The 14,878-nt window shown below is 30.5% G+C and overlaps 1 protein-coding gene across 1 annotated transcript; it reads right to left on the reverse strand.

The window, feature by feature from the left end:
- Positions 1-2,845: 2,845 nt before the first annotated feature.
- Positions 2,846-5,214, reverse strand: LOC136088982 (uncharacterized). Its single transcript, XM_065814312.1, has 2 exons — positions 4,810-5,214; positions 2,846-4,622 (listed from the first exon to the last, which is right to left on the reverse strand). Exon 2 carries the CDS (start codon positions 4,172-4,174, stop codon positions 3,206-3,208), a length of 969 nt encoding a protein of 322 aa, XP_065670384.1. The 5' UTR covers positions 4,175-4,622; positions 4,810-5,214; the 3' UTR covers positions 2,846-3,205.
- Between the last annotated feature and the right edge of the window lie 9,664 nt (positions 5,215-14,878).

The following is a 14,878-nucleotide window of genomic DNA, read 5'->3' on the forward strand; positions in this document are numbered from 1 at the left end:
TTAGATACGCTAAAAAGTTAGTCGTTTAAATTTAGTTACGCTAAAAAGTTAGTCGACTAAAATTAGTTAGACTAAAAAGTTAGTCGACTAAATTTAGTTACGCTAAAAAGTTAATCGACTAATTTATTCACGCTAAAAAGTTAGTCGACTAATTTTAGTTACGCTAAAAAGTTAGTCGACTAAATTTAGTTAGACTAAAAAGTTAGTCGTCTAAATTCAGTTAGACTAAAAAGTTAGTTGACTAATTTTATTTAGACTAAAAAGTTAGTCGACTAAATTTAGTTAGACTAAAAAGTTAGTCGACTAAATTTAGTTAGACTAAAACTAACCTTAACTCCCACCCCTAGCAACTTTATGCTTGACCAATGGCAAAATAGAGAAAGAGTTACCCCCACTCACATCTTCTGTCAAGTTTTGAAATGGTTTAAGGAACTTTACAAGTTCGCCTAATAATTTTAGATCAAATTCATCTAGACACAATTCTCTTGTTCCAATTTTTTTTTAAAGTTTTTTTACACCATTATATAACTGTTCAATAGACTCATAAAAAGTTTTTTAAGATATTGTTATTTTTTTCTTCAGTAGATACTTTATCAGTAATAATTTTGTGTACTAAAAACAAATGATTTTTCATGTATCCAATTGATGTAGAACGTTTTACTGAATGAATTTTCGACAAATGGGCAGGCTTTTTATTATCTGATTTGGCTTTTTCAATTTCCAAACATGGTTTGCAATAATAATTGCTTTCATCGAGATTTTGACCATCTTCAGCTACTAATTCTCCATAATAATTCCAAACAAGTGAAGCACATTTTTTTAAAGGTGCTGCACAATCTTATCTTCAAATATTTTATTGATGAGTTTTCATTTGGTTCGCGACAAGATAATGATGTATTATTTATTGATCTTTTCATATTAAATCTCTACCAAAAAGTAAATGTACCTGGAAGAAAAGGAAATTTCTTTTATATGCAGTTTGCTCCTAATGCGACGGTAAATAATAAATATTTGTTATCAAATTATAAACCGAGTCAAACCATGGAAGTAAAAATTATTATATTGCCATGGTCAAACGAAAAATAAGCGCAAAAATGAAGTAAGCACAACAAAATTCATAAAAATCAGAGAAAAAAAAAAGGATTGAGCGTAACATTATAGTTTTAAAAAACAAAAACTGATCATTTCAGCTGTATTTTAGCGGCGGCTGCATTTTGAATAAATAGCGGCTATTAGTGGCTATTAATAAAAAACTGGCGGTAGTTGGATATTAACTAAATTGGCGGCAGCGGATGAATAGAGGCGGCGGCTTCCAAGTCTATGTGTATCCTGGTATAGATATGAAAAAACAAGGATACACAATCCAAAAAAAATTTTTTTAATTACCTTGCGATCAAAGCCAAATAATTTAGGAACAATTTGGGGTATTATGCTGCTTAAGCTCAAAGTAAGTGTCAAAATTTTTGAATTTTTTTTCTACACATTTGCCCCAAATATGGTTTCTTGCGTATTCGCGTTTTGAAAATTATATTTTTTTGAACTCCTTTATTATATAGCATCTTGTTCGGGGTCAAATACATTAATTCTAGATTTCAAAAAATATGCAAATATGTTTGTTAGGTCGGGTGAATAAAAAATTGCTTTTACTCATAATATTATCTGAGTTAAAAAATGATATTATTCACGTAAAGCTGAACAATTTCTCCAAAAACCCCGAGTAAAAGCAACTGCTTTTTTTATTCACTCGGCCTAATATGTTAAAGTGGTATTATCATGTTATAATCATCAAAAAAAAAAAAAAATTTCATAAAATTCTAACAATTTGAACATCCTAGATCACAAGAACCACTTTATTTTTCTTCAAAAAATAACAGAAAGTCCTAAAATTTGTATTCAAAGGCAACAAGGTTATTTTTGAACCCCTAGCTACGACCTTAGCAACCATGTCTGTTTATGTGTTTGCCCTATTTTTTCATTGGTATTGTGAAAAGGTTGTTTTGACAGAATAAAATACTTTTCTGGATGTTTTTTAATTAGAGATTTTTTTAGTTTTTGACATTTTTTATTTTAAACGCTGTTTTTCTAAGAATAATTTTTTTTCAAATATTTTAAACTAGAATATTAATAATGCAGAAACCGTTTACTCTTTTTCTTTGAAATTTTCACAGTTTGTTCATTGATGTTGTAGAAAGGGCTGTAGAAAGTGAATAATCAAAATATATTTTATTTTGACCAGAATTTTACATACCCCACGGACCATTTTTTATGAATTTTAAAGGTTCATATCTGCCATTTTACTTTGGCTCAGTATTTAAAAAAAATTCTACTGTGGGCCCTTCACCCACCATTTAGCTATACGTTTGTAAAATTTAAAGCTTTTGTCTCAAATATTACTCAAGTTATTTATGTTCTTGTGACTGCATGTTTTTTGCTTTATTTTGCATTTCTTTGTGACAAATGAGTAAAAATATGGTGTTTTTTATATTCATGTTTATCATTTTAAGAAAAGATCTTATTTTAGGAAATAAAATTTGCAGGATAGTAGGGGAGACCGGGGCACGTTGGCCTGCTTTTTTTTCCTTGATCTGTAACTTTTTAGCTTTTGTTTTTTAGTTTATTTTTTTTTGGAAAGAGGTTGACTAGTCCCTAGACTATCCGGAAAAAACATTAATATAAGTTCATAATAGCTTTTTAACACATTAAAAACTGTTTTTGTTAGGTCATATCGGGTAGGCCAACCTACCACGTTATCGGGGCAGGTTGGCCCAAGGATTGGGGCAGGTTGGCCCACATACAACTTATGGCAAACTTTGAGGTGAGAAAACGCTCATTGAGCAAAAACAACTTTATAACTTGATAAAACGAAATTGAAACAACTTTAAAACAATAAACTACAAAAAAATGAAGTAAAAACAAAATACAACAATAACATTTTAGTTAACAACAGTATAAACATTTATAACCTAACCCTTTTGCATCTTTTTCTACACAACTCACATGGGCCCAATGCTGACAGCTTGAACACTGTATCCACATAGCACCTGGAAGGCTGTTTGAGAACGGTTTGAAGCAACTAAGACACAAGACATCTTCCTCTTTAACATCTTTGTTTTTCATGTTGCGTTTTTCTTTTACAGGTTGACTGGCAAAAATCCTTCTTGTTTTAAAGTTACTTGGACCGGCTTCTTTGATAGAAAATAGTTTTTTATTTTTTGAGCCCTTCTGTTTTTTTCTTTTGCTGCTTTCTGTGCCTTTGCAAGGCTTTTTTAACTGGTGTATCAGTTAATATAGCAAAAATTCGTTTCCGATTTCTGAGCTTATTTAAATTGTTTTTTCTAGGCTGAGCTTTTTCAAAAGGCCTCACTTCTTCAGGAGATTGTATAAGTGAAGAGTTTAGAGAAGCACCTGATGTGCTGTCTAAATTTGGAAAATTTCCTTTCTTATATTTTGATTCATTTGAATTAAATTTTTTGAATTTTTTTTGTTTACAATCCACAGATAAAACTCCGTTGCTAGGTGTTTGTTTACAATCCACAGCTGAAACTTTGTTTTTAGGTGTTTGTTTAGTGATGCTAAAATCCACAGATGACATTTTAGTGCTAGGGTCTGGTCTATCTGTTAAATATGATGGCAAAAAATCACTTTCGGGAAAAATATCTCTGTTAAATGGATAAATACCTGTTGCTTGGAAACCACTAATTATGTTCCTTGGAGTTATAGCATTAGGAAGTGCGGCTTTTACTATACCAGGTATGTCATAGATAGTCATAGTTTGTTTGTTTACAGTAACCCATGCATCACATGCTGAGTTCACAAACTTTTCAAAAGGACCGTAAACACTTCTATCTAATGGTTGTAATTTATGACTACAGTGTGCTGGAAAAGATAAAAATGTGATACCATTTTCTTTACAAAAATCAAGTACTGCTGCATCAAGATGAGAGCTGTGGTTGTCAATCAATACCAAACAAGGGCGATCATTGGAACAACGTGCATGGATAGAAAAATGTTTGATATATTTAAGAAAATTTGTCTCTGTCATCCATCCTGAAGAATGTGCTGATCCATCACATCCTATTGGTCCATCACAAATAAAGTGAGATTTAAAATTAACTCTGGGAAAGATAAAATATGGAGGTATGCTATTGCCAATCGCACTAACCGCCAAAGCCATAGTCACTAATGCTCCTCTTTCTGCTGATGTTACACGACCTATCTAGCGAAAGCCTCTATGTGCAACAACACGATCAGGCCGTTGCACTGTTGTGATTCCAGTCTCATCAATGTTCCAAATGTCTGAAGCACTTAGTTTTAACCTATTCAAAACAGCTTAAGTTGTCAAAAAATAAATTTACATTATGTTTATTAAAACTTGTGCACTGAGCTAAACTTGTTGCTTGAGGAGAGCGATTAGAAAGCTTTGGATGCCTTTTTAAGAATCCGGAGAACCAATCACTACCAGCAGATTGAAGTTCTATCCATGAGTGAAGAATTTTTCTGCCAAAAGCAACAGCATATGTATAAGCAAACCGTCAAACTTCTTTAGGAGAAAGACCAAAGGAAATATCACTTGCTTTCATTAGGTATTCTTCAAGCAAAACTTCCTGCTCAGGTTCAAATACCTAAAGAAATATAAAATATATATTACCATTAGACATAAACATTAAAATCATATTAGGTATCTGTCCCAAAAAAATTCAAAATTTTAAATATATTAAAGCAGTATTTTATATTGAAGTATCTTATTAAATGTTTAAATAAATTACAGTACTAAACTATATTCAAATTAGTTGGAGAAAATATAAATACCTGAAATCTTTTGGCATAGCCAAACTTGTGCCAGGGTTTTTTATCTAATTTAGGTGATAGTAAATCTCTCCCTATAGCTGCGTTATCAGGCGTATGTTCTGCATTAGATTTATGTAGTTGCAGTAACATCAAACTAAAGTTTGTTATCATTGTTAGAATTTGAAAGAATTACTTGGCAATCAAGTTCTACTTCAGTTTGAACTGAAGTATTAGATATAGATGGCAACCTTTTAGATATGCAATATCTTCCTAGAGTCTTACGTGGTATATTAAATTCTCTACTAACTGCTCTAATTGATTTTTTATATTTTGTAACTTGTATCACTGCTAATAACATTGTTTCTTCTGACACTTTTCCACGTTGTGACTTGTAAATATAATTTTGTACCATTTTTAGGTAGGTCTAAAAAAAATGCAAAAACCAAAAGTACATTACTTTATTACATGTTTTATATTTAACTATTTCTTTTTTATTTAATTATTTATATACCTGCATACTTATATACTTAAAAAATTATATTTTATATTTTTCTTTTTTAAAATACTTATTTACTTTTAATCATTAATAATTTGCATAACTCATGCCATAAATAAATTTATACATCATATACAAATTTAAGTGTTAAGCATGAAAAGTTAAGTGTATTATGTATAAAGTATTAAACTTATATATGTAAGTATAACTAGTATGTAAAAGTTTAGATATCAATTAAATTTACATATATAAGTTATATTATTTGTTAAATAATATATATAATAAAAATATATAAATATATACAATATTTAAGTTTAGACATATGTAAATCTAAGATAACATTTTATAATGAGATAATTTATTTAAATTTAAATCTTATGTATTCCAGTGATATTTTCTTATAATCGACGTATAAAACCCAAAGAAACGTATAAAAACAAATGCCAATTTGTTTATGAGGCTAGTTTCTGATCTAATATGTTTTACAAGTTTTAATACTTTAATAACAAAAACAGTTTTTCCGTCACAAATTTACCCGAATTATTTTAAAAATCTACGGGGCAAGTTGGCCACTTGGCCAACAATCTGCCCCATTGTCATGTTTAGAGTATGAACAACTTTCGCCTTAAACTGTCAACTAATTTTGTGGAACATTCTATACTAAAATAATCCTTACACTATAACCTTTAAATATGACATTTGAATAACGCCGTACTGTCAAACGTCAGTGAGTATAAACACGTTAAACAAATTTTTCAAAATTTACTTTGATGTATGAAAAATTACTAAAACGGCATTACACACTCAAATATGGTCCAATAAATATGATTTTTTATGAAAAAAAGATTGAATTACTAACAACCTTCACTTAGATTCCCAGCTTGTTAAAGCGTCTAGCCTTTGAATAAACTCGATTGGGCCAACCTACCCCGTGGGCCAACGTGCCCCGGTCTCCCCCACCACCTTAATGAAAAGTACAAATATTTTAACTATAAGCTAAAGATCGATTTACTTTAGTACTTTTCATTATTATATTTTGTTCGTACTACACACTCATTAATAAATAGGCGTGTAACCATAGTCATAAGTAATAGATAGTCTGGCCGCTTACGGTATTCCTTTGATCAACTCTTTGTTAGCAATTATTTAGTGTCTAGTCCGCCGCACAGTGAGTCAGAAAGGTGAAAATTGTATAACTGTCGTATATAAACATGTCATACATCAATACTATCGTATTTTGGGTAAAAAATTTTAAATTTGTTATTGAAAATAATTTTTACGCGTACCTATGACGCGTACAACGCGCGCTTAAGCGTGTAAGTGTCATTTACGGACGCAAAATATAATTTAAATAAAAAAATCAGATTCTTTGATCCATAATACCATATAAAAGAATACTACATATTTTTTTATGTAAATTTTTCTTGTGCCTAATGGTCGTACTACGTGTTGCGTATACGTGTTAGAGTCTTTTACGCACACAAAGACCGACTTAATTTTAAAAAATCAAATTCTTCAAACCAAAACATATACTAATTAAAAAGAAAAACTGGGTTCAAAAAATTTTTAATATTATAATAATATTAAAATATATTAAATACAAAATAAATATAGAAAACGAAAAAAGAAAACCTAAATTAATAAAAAAGCTTTATTTCATTATTACAGTATTAACATAGATAGAACTTCACGTGTAAGTGTTTTTCTATTTTCAACCTTGTATTTTTTGAAACAAATGTAAAAAGTAGAAAAAAGAATATTCAACAAATGTTGAATATTCTTTTTTCTACTTTTTACTGATGCTTTTTCAGCAGAGGATTTGGCAAAGTATTTTTTAATGCCTAACTTATATCCTAAATGTAAAATATATTCAAAGGATTTGAGTCAGCAATGCAGAGTAGAAAGGCCTAAAGATAAAGGTTTTTCATTAACTGGTTTAGATCTGATCAATGCTGGGTTATTAAGTTCATTGGGCTTAGCTCCGCAAACATTACATGATTAGGAGGATAAAGTGTTAGTGAGGGTATTAACCACTTTACCATTAAACATGGTTAAATCTAGTTTGAACTTAAATGTGATAGTCGCATCCGGTTTGCCTTCCTCTACTTCTAACTTTACTTCAAACTTGACTAGTCTATTCATTTCTGCTTTTAAAATTTCATACTCATTTCTTATCAATTCTTCCGTTGTTTTTTTTGATATCGGAGATGTAGGAGTCTACGGTAATGTGTACTAGAGGGTTTCTTATTTAACCATGCATTTTTGTTCATAATGGTTAATTTAAGTGGAACAATAGCTGTCTGGAAAAGACTTTTTTCTTTAACTTGGACCTCACCAAAATTTGTATCAGTATATTTTTGTTTATAGACACTTTGATTGGAGGCACCATCAAAACCACCTTTAAGTGAAGTAGTCCTTTAAACCTCCTTCCAATTTCAGTAAACATTCTCAGAGAGAATTTTACATTCCGTATAAGTTAATGTTCTTGCCAAAGTATGATAAACATACCCTGTAGAGGAGTTGAAGCAGATGTTTCTGTCACAATTAAACCTTCAGGATAACATTTGTGTCACTCATTCTTAATTTCATGAAATGAATGATAAATACCTGCATTATGCATTATTGATGAATTTCTAATAATTTGATAATTTGATCATCAGAAAGGTCACACTGAATTTTTAAGCTCAAGGCATCTTCCAACTTGCCCCAATTAAAACTAATATTTCGTTTTTTTTTGTATTTTTTTTCTTTCCGTTTTTTATTAAAACTTGCGTATAAAGTAGCGAACAATAGTTCATTGCTTACATTCATCACACAAATAATACATTTAGTTCCTATTAGTAAAAAAACTCATGCTCAAGCAGATGGTGCTAATTATCAAATCTCAAAAACCAAAATATGCAACATTTGATGGCATAGTGCATGTTTTAAAATTAAAAATCTCAGATAAAAATGTCTTCATTTTTATCTGAGAATTTATCTCCGTGATTTTACCTTTTTCTACAAAGTTCGCTCGTGTTCTAAAAGTCTAAATATTTAAATGTTATTAGAGTTTTCTTTAGATTTATCATTTCAAGTTTGTTAATGCTTTCATAGTATAGACTCTCCAGTCTACAAAACTGACGTAGAAGAGCTTCGAGTGTATTATCATGATTAATTCTTAACTTTTGGTTTATAGGAACTAAATGTATTCTTTTCATCTTGAATGTAAGCAGTACTATTAGCAGAACTATTGTTAATTATTTTATACGCAAGTTTTAATTTTATAACATGCACTAAGCCATCAAATGTTGCATATTTTGGTTTTTGAGACTTGATAATTAGCACCATCTGCTTGAGCATGAGTTTTTTTACTAATAGGAACTAAATGTATTATTTGTGTGATGAATGTAAGCAATAAACTATTGTTCGCTACTTTATACGCAAGTTTTAATTAAAAACGGAAAGAAAAAAAATACAAAAAAAAACGAACTATTAATTTTAATTGGGGCAAGTTGGAGCAAATGATTTTTATTTTTTCTGCTTTCATATATACCTATTAATGGGCAAATATTAAAACTACCATGGAACCTAGTGGAATCTTTTAGTTTTTAAACTAAACTCAATTAAACTATATAAAAAAAAAATCAATTTATGACACATTTTTGCAATCTCACTGACGAAAATCTAAAATTAAAATTTATAGTCAAAAATGTTGTTAATAGTTACCAAACATGTTAAACACATGACTTTAAATTAAAATTTGAACTATTTTTACCCATATCAATCTGAAAAGAGTGATACTAAAGCGAGACTTTTTTGAACGAGTTTTCCGATAAATAAAATAAAATAAGTCTCGAGAAAAGGCGTATAAATTGGATAAATCTTAAAAATTATTCACAAAAAAATTAATTATTGTCTTTTAGTAGTTTTTAGTTGCAATATAATTTAAATAACTATTTTCTAGCAATAGTTTTTTATGGGGGGGGGGGGGGGATTATTGCCCTGTGCGCCGCAGAGTGCACAAAATTTATTTTTGTCGATTGTTTTTCTATTAACTGCTGGTTTAAATTGCATCTTCTTTATCCAATTCTTTAAATGCCTGGTGCTAATTGTTCTATTTACGGATGCAGTACTTCTAGGAGGCATAAGGGAGTTTCAATATTTAAAATTCCTGCATTTAACAATAGATTTAATACTTCTTGGAGGAAAAATCTAATAGCCATTATTCTTAAAGATCGTATCCAAGATATAAATTTGAGTCTGTTTATTTTTGAAAAGCATTATCTTCCAGAAATGATACTTCATAACGATAACAGAAAATCACTAAAACCTGGATCATTACCGACTATGTATCTAGCAAAAAAAAGTTTTATGTCATCAATACCTATACCACGAGAATCTGCATTTTCAATCGTTGCTAAAAGAGATGCTTCAATGATTTCAAATAGTAATATTACTTTTAAACCTATATATAAATTATACGAAGAGTTCCTAAATCTATTAGCAAGTTAAAGATTTGTGACCGGACAGTGAGTGTGAGTCCTGTTGTGGCAGAATTTAAACTTTATGACATATTCCACTGTATCTGTATCACCAATCGTGTATTACAGCAGCGTGGAAAATAAAGGGCGGTCAACGGTCACTGACCGCTCTAAATGACTGATATTGCTATTTTGACCTCTCAAAACGAATTCTTCCCGGTCAAGGTTGACCGGTTGAAAAAAAAAAGAGTTATACAACATTTGACAAATTATCAGGATGTCTTTGAAAATGCATATACCAAAATTTCATAAATAAGTAAATCTTTGAAAAAAGCTTCTAAAATAATTTTATCGTTTGTACGCTACTTTAAATCGCTTCGTTAGTGAGTATTATAAATGACGTAAACTATTAACTTTTTTGCTTCACTTATCAAGACTAATTTCATTTTACTGGTGGTGAAATCCATAACTGCTTTTTTCATAAATTATTGAAGTTCTTATTTTATTATTGTTTTAATAATAATATAATATTAACTAAGAACATTTTTTTATTCTAACATTTTTTTTATATTTTCTTTATACCATTTTATTTATTTTTCTCTTTTTTTACCTTTTTTACCTTTTGCTTTTACATTTTACCTTTTGCTGCCAATTTCAATGAAAAAATACCTTTATCTTTTATTTTTAGTTTAATTTATCCGTAGTCAACAAAACTTACAAATTATCGACCAAGAGCCGCACACCAAGCCCTCTGTGATGAAAATAAATTTTTTAGATTTCAATTAGTTAAGACTCCGGAAAAAAGAAAGTTCGTATTTGAAATTGTCGAGGTTCTTAGTGTTCACCGCATTTGAGAACAAAACATTCCATGGGTTGTCAACACGGTTAGTGAGGAAATTGTTTCTTTCTGAGCAGTTTTGAACAAATTGTCGTTTGAGTTGCTTTATTTGTCCACGCGGTCCAAGACTCTATTTTAAAGACTCTTTGTTCGGTTGACGCTGAGTGACTGAGAAGTTAACTTTAATATATAGACAAATTTAAAGTTACTAAATGCGCGTTTGCTTTTTTTTTCTACTATTGAAATCTTAAAAATATATATAATGTAGTATAAAGTTGCGTTTTAAATAACACAAATAATTTTGATAGTATTTCATAAAAGATTGTCAAGATTTTATTAAATATTAGTTCAGCATCTGCCGGCGAGAGGCATTAACATTATTATCAACTAAATAACATTAGCAGTTTATAAAATGATTTTAAATGAAAATGAATGAAAGATATAAAATGAAACAAATGAGATATAAAATGTGCAATCATTTTTCTTTTTCAACGTTGGTAACTATTGGAGTTCTTATTTAACTATTATTTAAACTTAATGTATGTTACTAAGAACATTTTCTCCTTTTTTTCATTTATTTTTCTCGTAACCTTTTCCCGCAATTTCTGAAGTCATAGCAATGAATAAGTTATTTTTAAATAAATTTCAAATTAACAATTGCGAATTTGAACATTTTTTATATTATTAAATTGTAAGAGAATCGTAAGAACACTTTCATTTTTAACACAAGCAGGATCGGAATTAAAACCACCTGTTGAAAAGAAGAAAAAACTCAATAGTAGAAAATTACATCTTTTTTTTTTTTTTTTTTTTTTAATTTTTATTTTAGGTGCCCCAAGAAGTCCTAACGGTCTTGTCACAGAGCACCGCGGAAGTGCATTTAACCAGGAAGTTCACGCCTCCTTCCTTACCGTGACGCAACATCTAACAATAACTAACGTGAGGTGACATCTAACAACCGCTTAAAAATGGGTAAACACTACTCTTGCAAAATATAATGCAAATGAATGGCTAGAGATATTATATAATGGAAATTATGTTACAGCATTAAAATGCACTGTATGTTGTCCGTATACTTAAAAAATTGATACTTATAAAGGATGTACGCCAGAATGGGGAAGCGATGAAGGTAGTTGTAAGATACAGCACAGTGCCGCAGTTGATCATGCAAATGGTTAGCCACATCAAAGAGCCTACGAATTAGCAATGAAAAGTAAAGAAATGGATGTAAGCGAACGAAATGATAACTTAAGCAACCTTCAGAAAGAAATGCGGCAAACTGATATTTTATCGGGCCTGAAAATTATGACCACGAAAGATCTAAATTTAACAAGAAAAAAATTTGAAGTAGCATACTTTATTGCCAAAGAAGAGCTTCCGCTTTGCATATACCCTAAAATACTACGTTTGGACGAAAATCGTGGAGTAGAGTTTGGCCAAGCAAATAGAAATAAAATAACTTGTGGTACTTTTATTGATTACATTGGATTGAGTTTGTCAAATATTCTCAGAAATAAATTAAAAACACGAAATTACTTCAGTATTTTAATTGATGCATCAACAGATGTATCTGTAATTGAAAAAGAAGCTATATTTATTATCAATTTCGATCCTACTCCGATAGGAAAGACCGAGATATGCATTGAGTGTTCTTTTCTTTATATTTCTGATCTTAAATATGAAACATCTGAAGGAGTTTTTAATAAAATCAGTTGATCCCTTGAATTAGAAGTTATCGAAAATTTTAAAACTAAATTAGTTGGTTTTGGTGCTGATGGCGCAGCTGTAAATAGAGGAAGTAGAACAAGTGTAAATTACTTCAGAAATAAATTCCATGGGTAACTTTTGGTTGGTGTATTGCACATCGCCTTGAGTTAGCGTTAAAAGATAAATTTGCACAAATAAAAGCGCTTAATGATGTCAATAGCATCAGTTTGAAAATGTATAACATTTATAAAAAATCCCAAAAAAAGTTACGACAGTTAGGAAAGCTTGTTATAAAATAATATACTTTATTACATGCTGGTTTTTTATACAACAAAAGTTCTTTATAAAACAGTGTTTTGAGCAATAAAAACTTTTTGTAAAATAAAATACTTGTACAATAATAAATAAAAACACCATGGATTGCACATAAAATTCAAGCACTTGAGATGATTTTAGACAAATATGGAGTATATATGAAACATCTCGAAAACATGACTGCAGATTTCAGTTTTACTCAAGCAGAAAGAACAAAGTTTATCATCTGCATTGGAATCAATTTTGCAAGGAAACGTTTCACCAACAGTCAAACGTTTCCTTGCAAAAGTAACAGACAACACTGGAAAGTATTCATTCGTAGATGTTGAGCTTCATGACTTTACAAACGCACTAACTTTAGTTAAGAATTCGAAATCAATGATTGTAGCGTTAATTGCCAAATCCATAGAAGAGCGTTTGGAAACACAAAATACAGTTCCGGATATGTCTGGAATGTTAGTCCTAAACACTGGTGGCTGGTTTCAAAATAACACCGATAATTCATTTGCTAATGATAACATCGAATAATTGTATGACTAATAATTATTGAATAATTGTATGTATGTATGTATGTATGTATGTATGTATGTATGTATGTATGTATGTATGTATGTATGTATGTATGTATGTATGTATGTATGTATGCACGTATGTATGTATGTATGTATGTATGTATGTATGTATGTATGTATGTATGTATGTATGTATGTATGTATGTATGTATGTATGTATGTATGTATGTATGTATGTATGTATGTATGTATATATTAGGGGTGTCCAAAAAAAATTTTTTTTGAATTAAATATTGCACAGTTTTACATATTGTTTCTTTGATTGAAAAAAACTTCTGTGCAAAATCTTAGGTATTTTGAATAATATTTAGAGGTTGCTCAAGGAAAATAAAAATTTACTGTGTTAAAAGCATTAACAATATTTAAAAAACTTGGGTTATAGCTATGATATACACTAAATCATTTTCAAAAAATTTCTTAAATAATGCAAATAACATTCAAATTTTGCACTATTTACAAGATCAAAAGTTTAGTCTGTAGCAACAGTGGCATATGTCATCAAGATGCTTTTGCGGCAATCTGAAATGCGTTTTCTGTTGCACTCAACAACTTGTATTAGTTTCTGCATTTCAGATTCAGTTTTTGTGATGGATTGATTAAATGTACTCATAAGAGCAACAGAACGCTCAGCAGTGTCATTGATAACTTTCACAGATTTAACAATTGCTTTGGTATAACGAAATTCAGCAATTTCCTCTCAGGTCTTTGGATCGGTTCCAGATAAAATGGTTACATCAAGACCAAGTGACTAGAAAGCAGCAGTTGATGATGATGTAAAAAGCTCATGAAGTTGCTTCTTTTCCAACTTGTTTAATTCTGCTGCTGGACACTTTATACTCCTGACACTCCAATCAGCTCCACTTTGAATCATAGCTTCAACAATCAACTTTTTTTCTGTGTCACAAACCCTGTCAGAAAATAATGAAAGTGGAATCATTTCTGATCCAAGGTTACAAGTGTGATTTTGAAGCTTCTTCATAGCAGCATTTGAAATGATTTTATTGTTCTCAGAATATCTTTTAATTCTTGTGAAGAGCATCAGGTCATTTGCTGGAGCATCACTTGCAATTGGACAGGCAATCCATGCTGGTACATAGATATGAGCAGCAATGATACAAAATTCACACAAGTTGTTCTGTTCTTTCATAGTCAGCTTGAATTCATTTCTTAAGAGGTATATCTTCATACAATAGATGACTTTAGCCATCCATCTAGCCATGTGATAAGCTCCCGGCATGAGAAAGCGGTACTTCTTGGTGGCATAGTCTGATAACGGAAAACCCAAAATTAAAAGACACAGCTCGATCATCTCTTTGTAGTCTTCTCTTGGTAAGTACGAAGAGTCATCTGATAATAAAGGTTGCAGAAAGCAGCCAGCCTCTGATCTAAGTTGCTGAAGCTGTGGTTCAGCAAGATGGGCGTCATCTAATGGAGCATAATTGGCTTAATTTATGCTTGGCCAACACTTCTGAAATCGTTCAAATAGAGCTATGCTGGGCCCACTGCTGGGTTCAAGCAAAACTGAATATATCTCCCCAATAATTACTTCATCCATATGATGACGGCAAGCAAAGTAGAGAAGATTTTTCTCCATCAACTTCTCTAGCAAGATGCACGCACCATTTTTGGAACCCGTGTTTGACGCTGTTGTGTCAAAACACATACCGACAATATAATTTGCAACATTCCATATGGTCAG

This window comes from Hydra vulgaris, chromosome 12 (genome assembly GCF_038396675.1).
Source record: "Hydra vulgaris chromosome 12, alternate assembly HydraT2T_AEP".
Lineage (NCBI taxonomy): Eukaryota > Metazoa > Cnidaria > Hydrozoa > Anthoathecata > Hydridae > Hydra > Hydra vulgaris.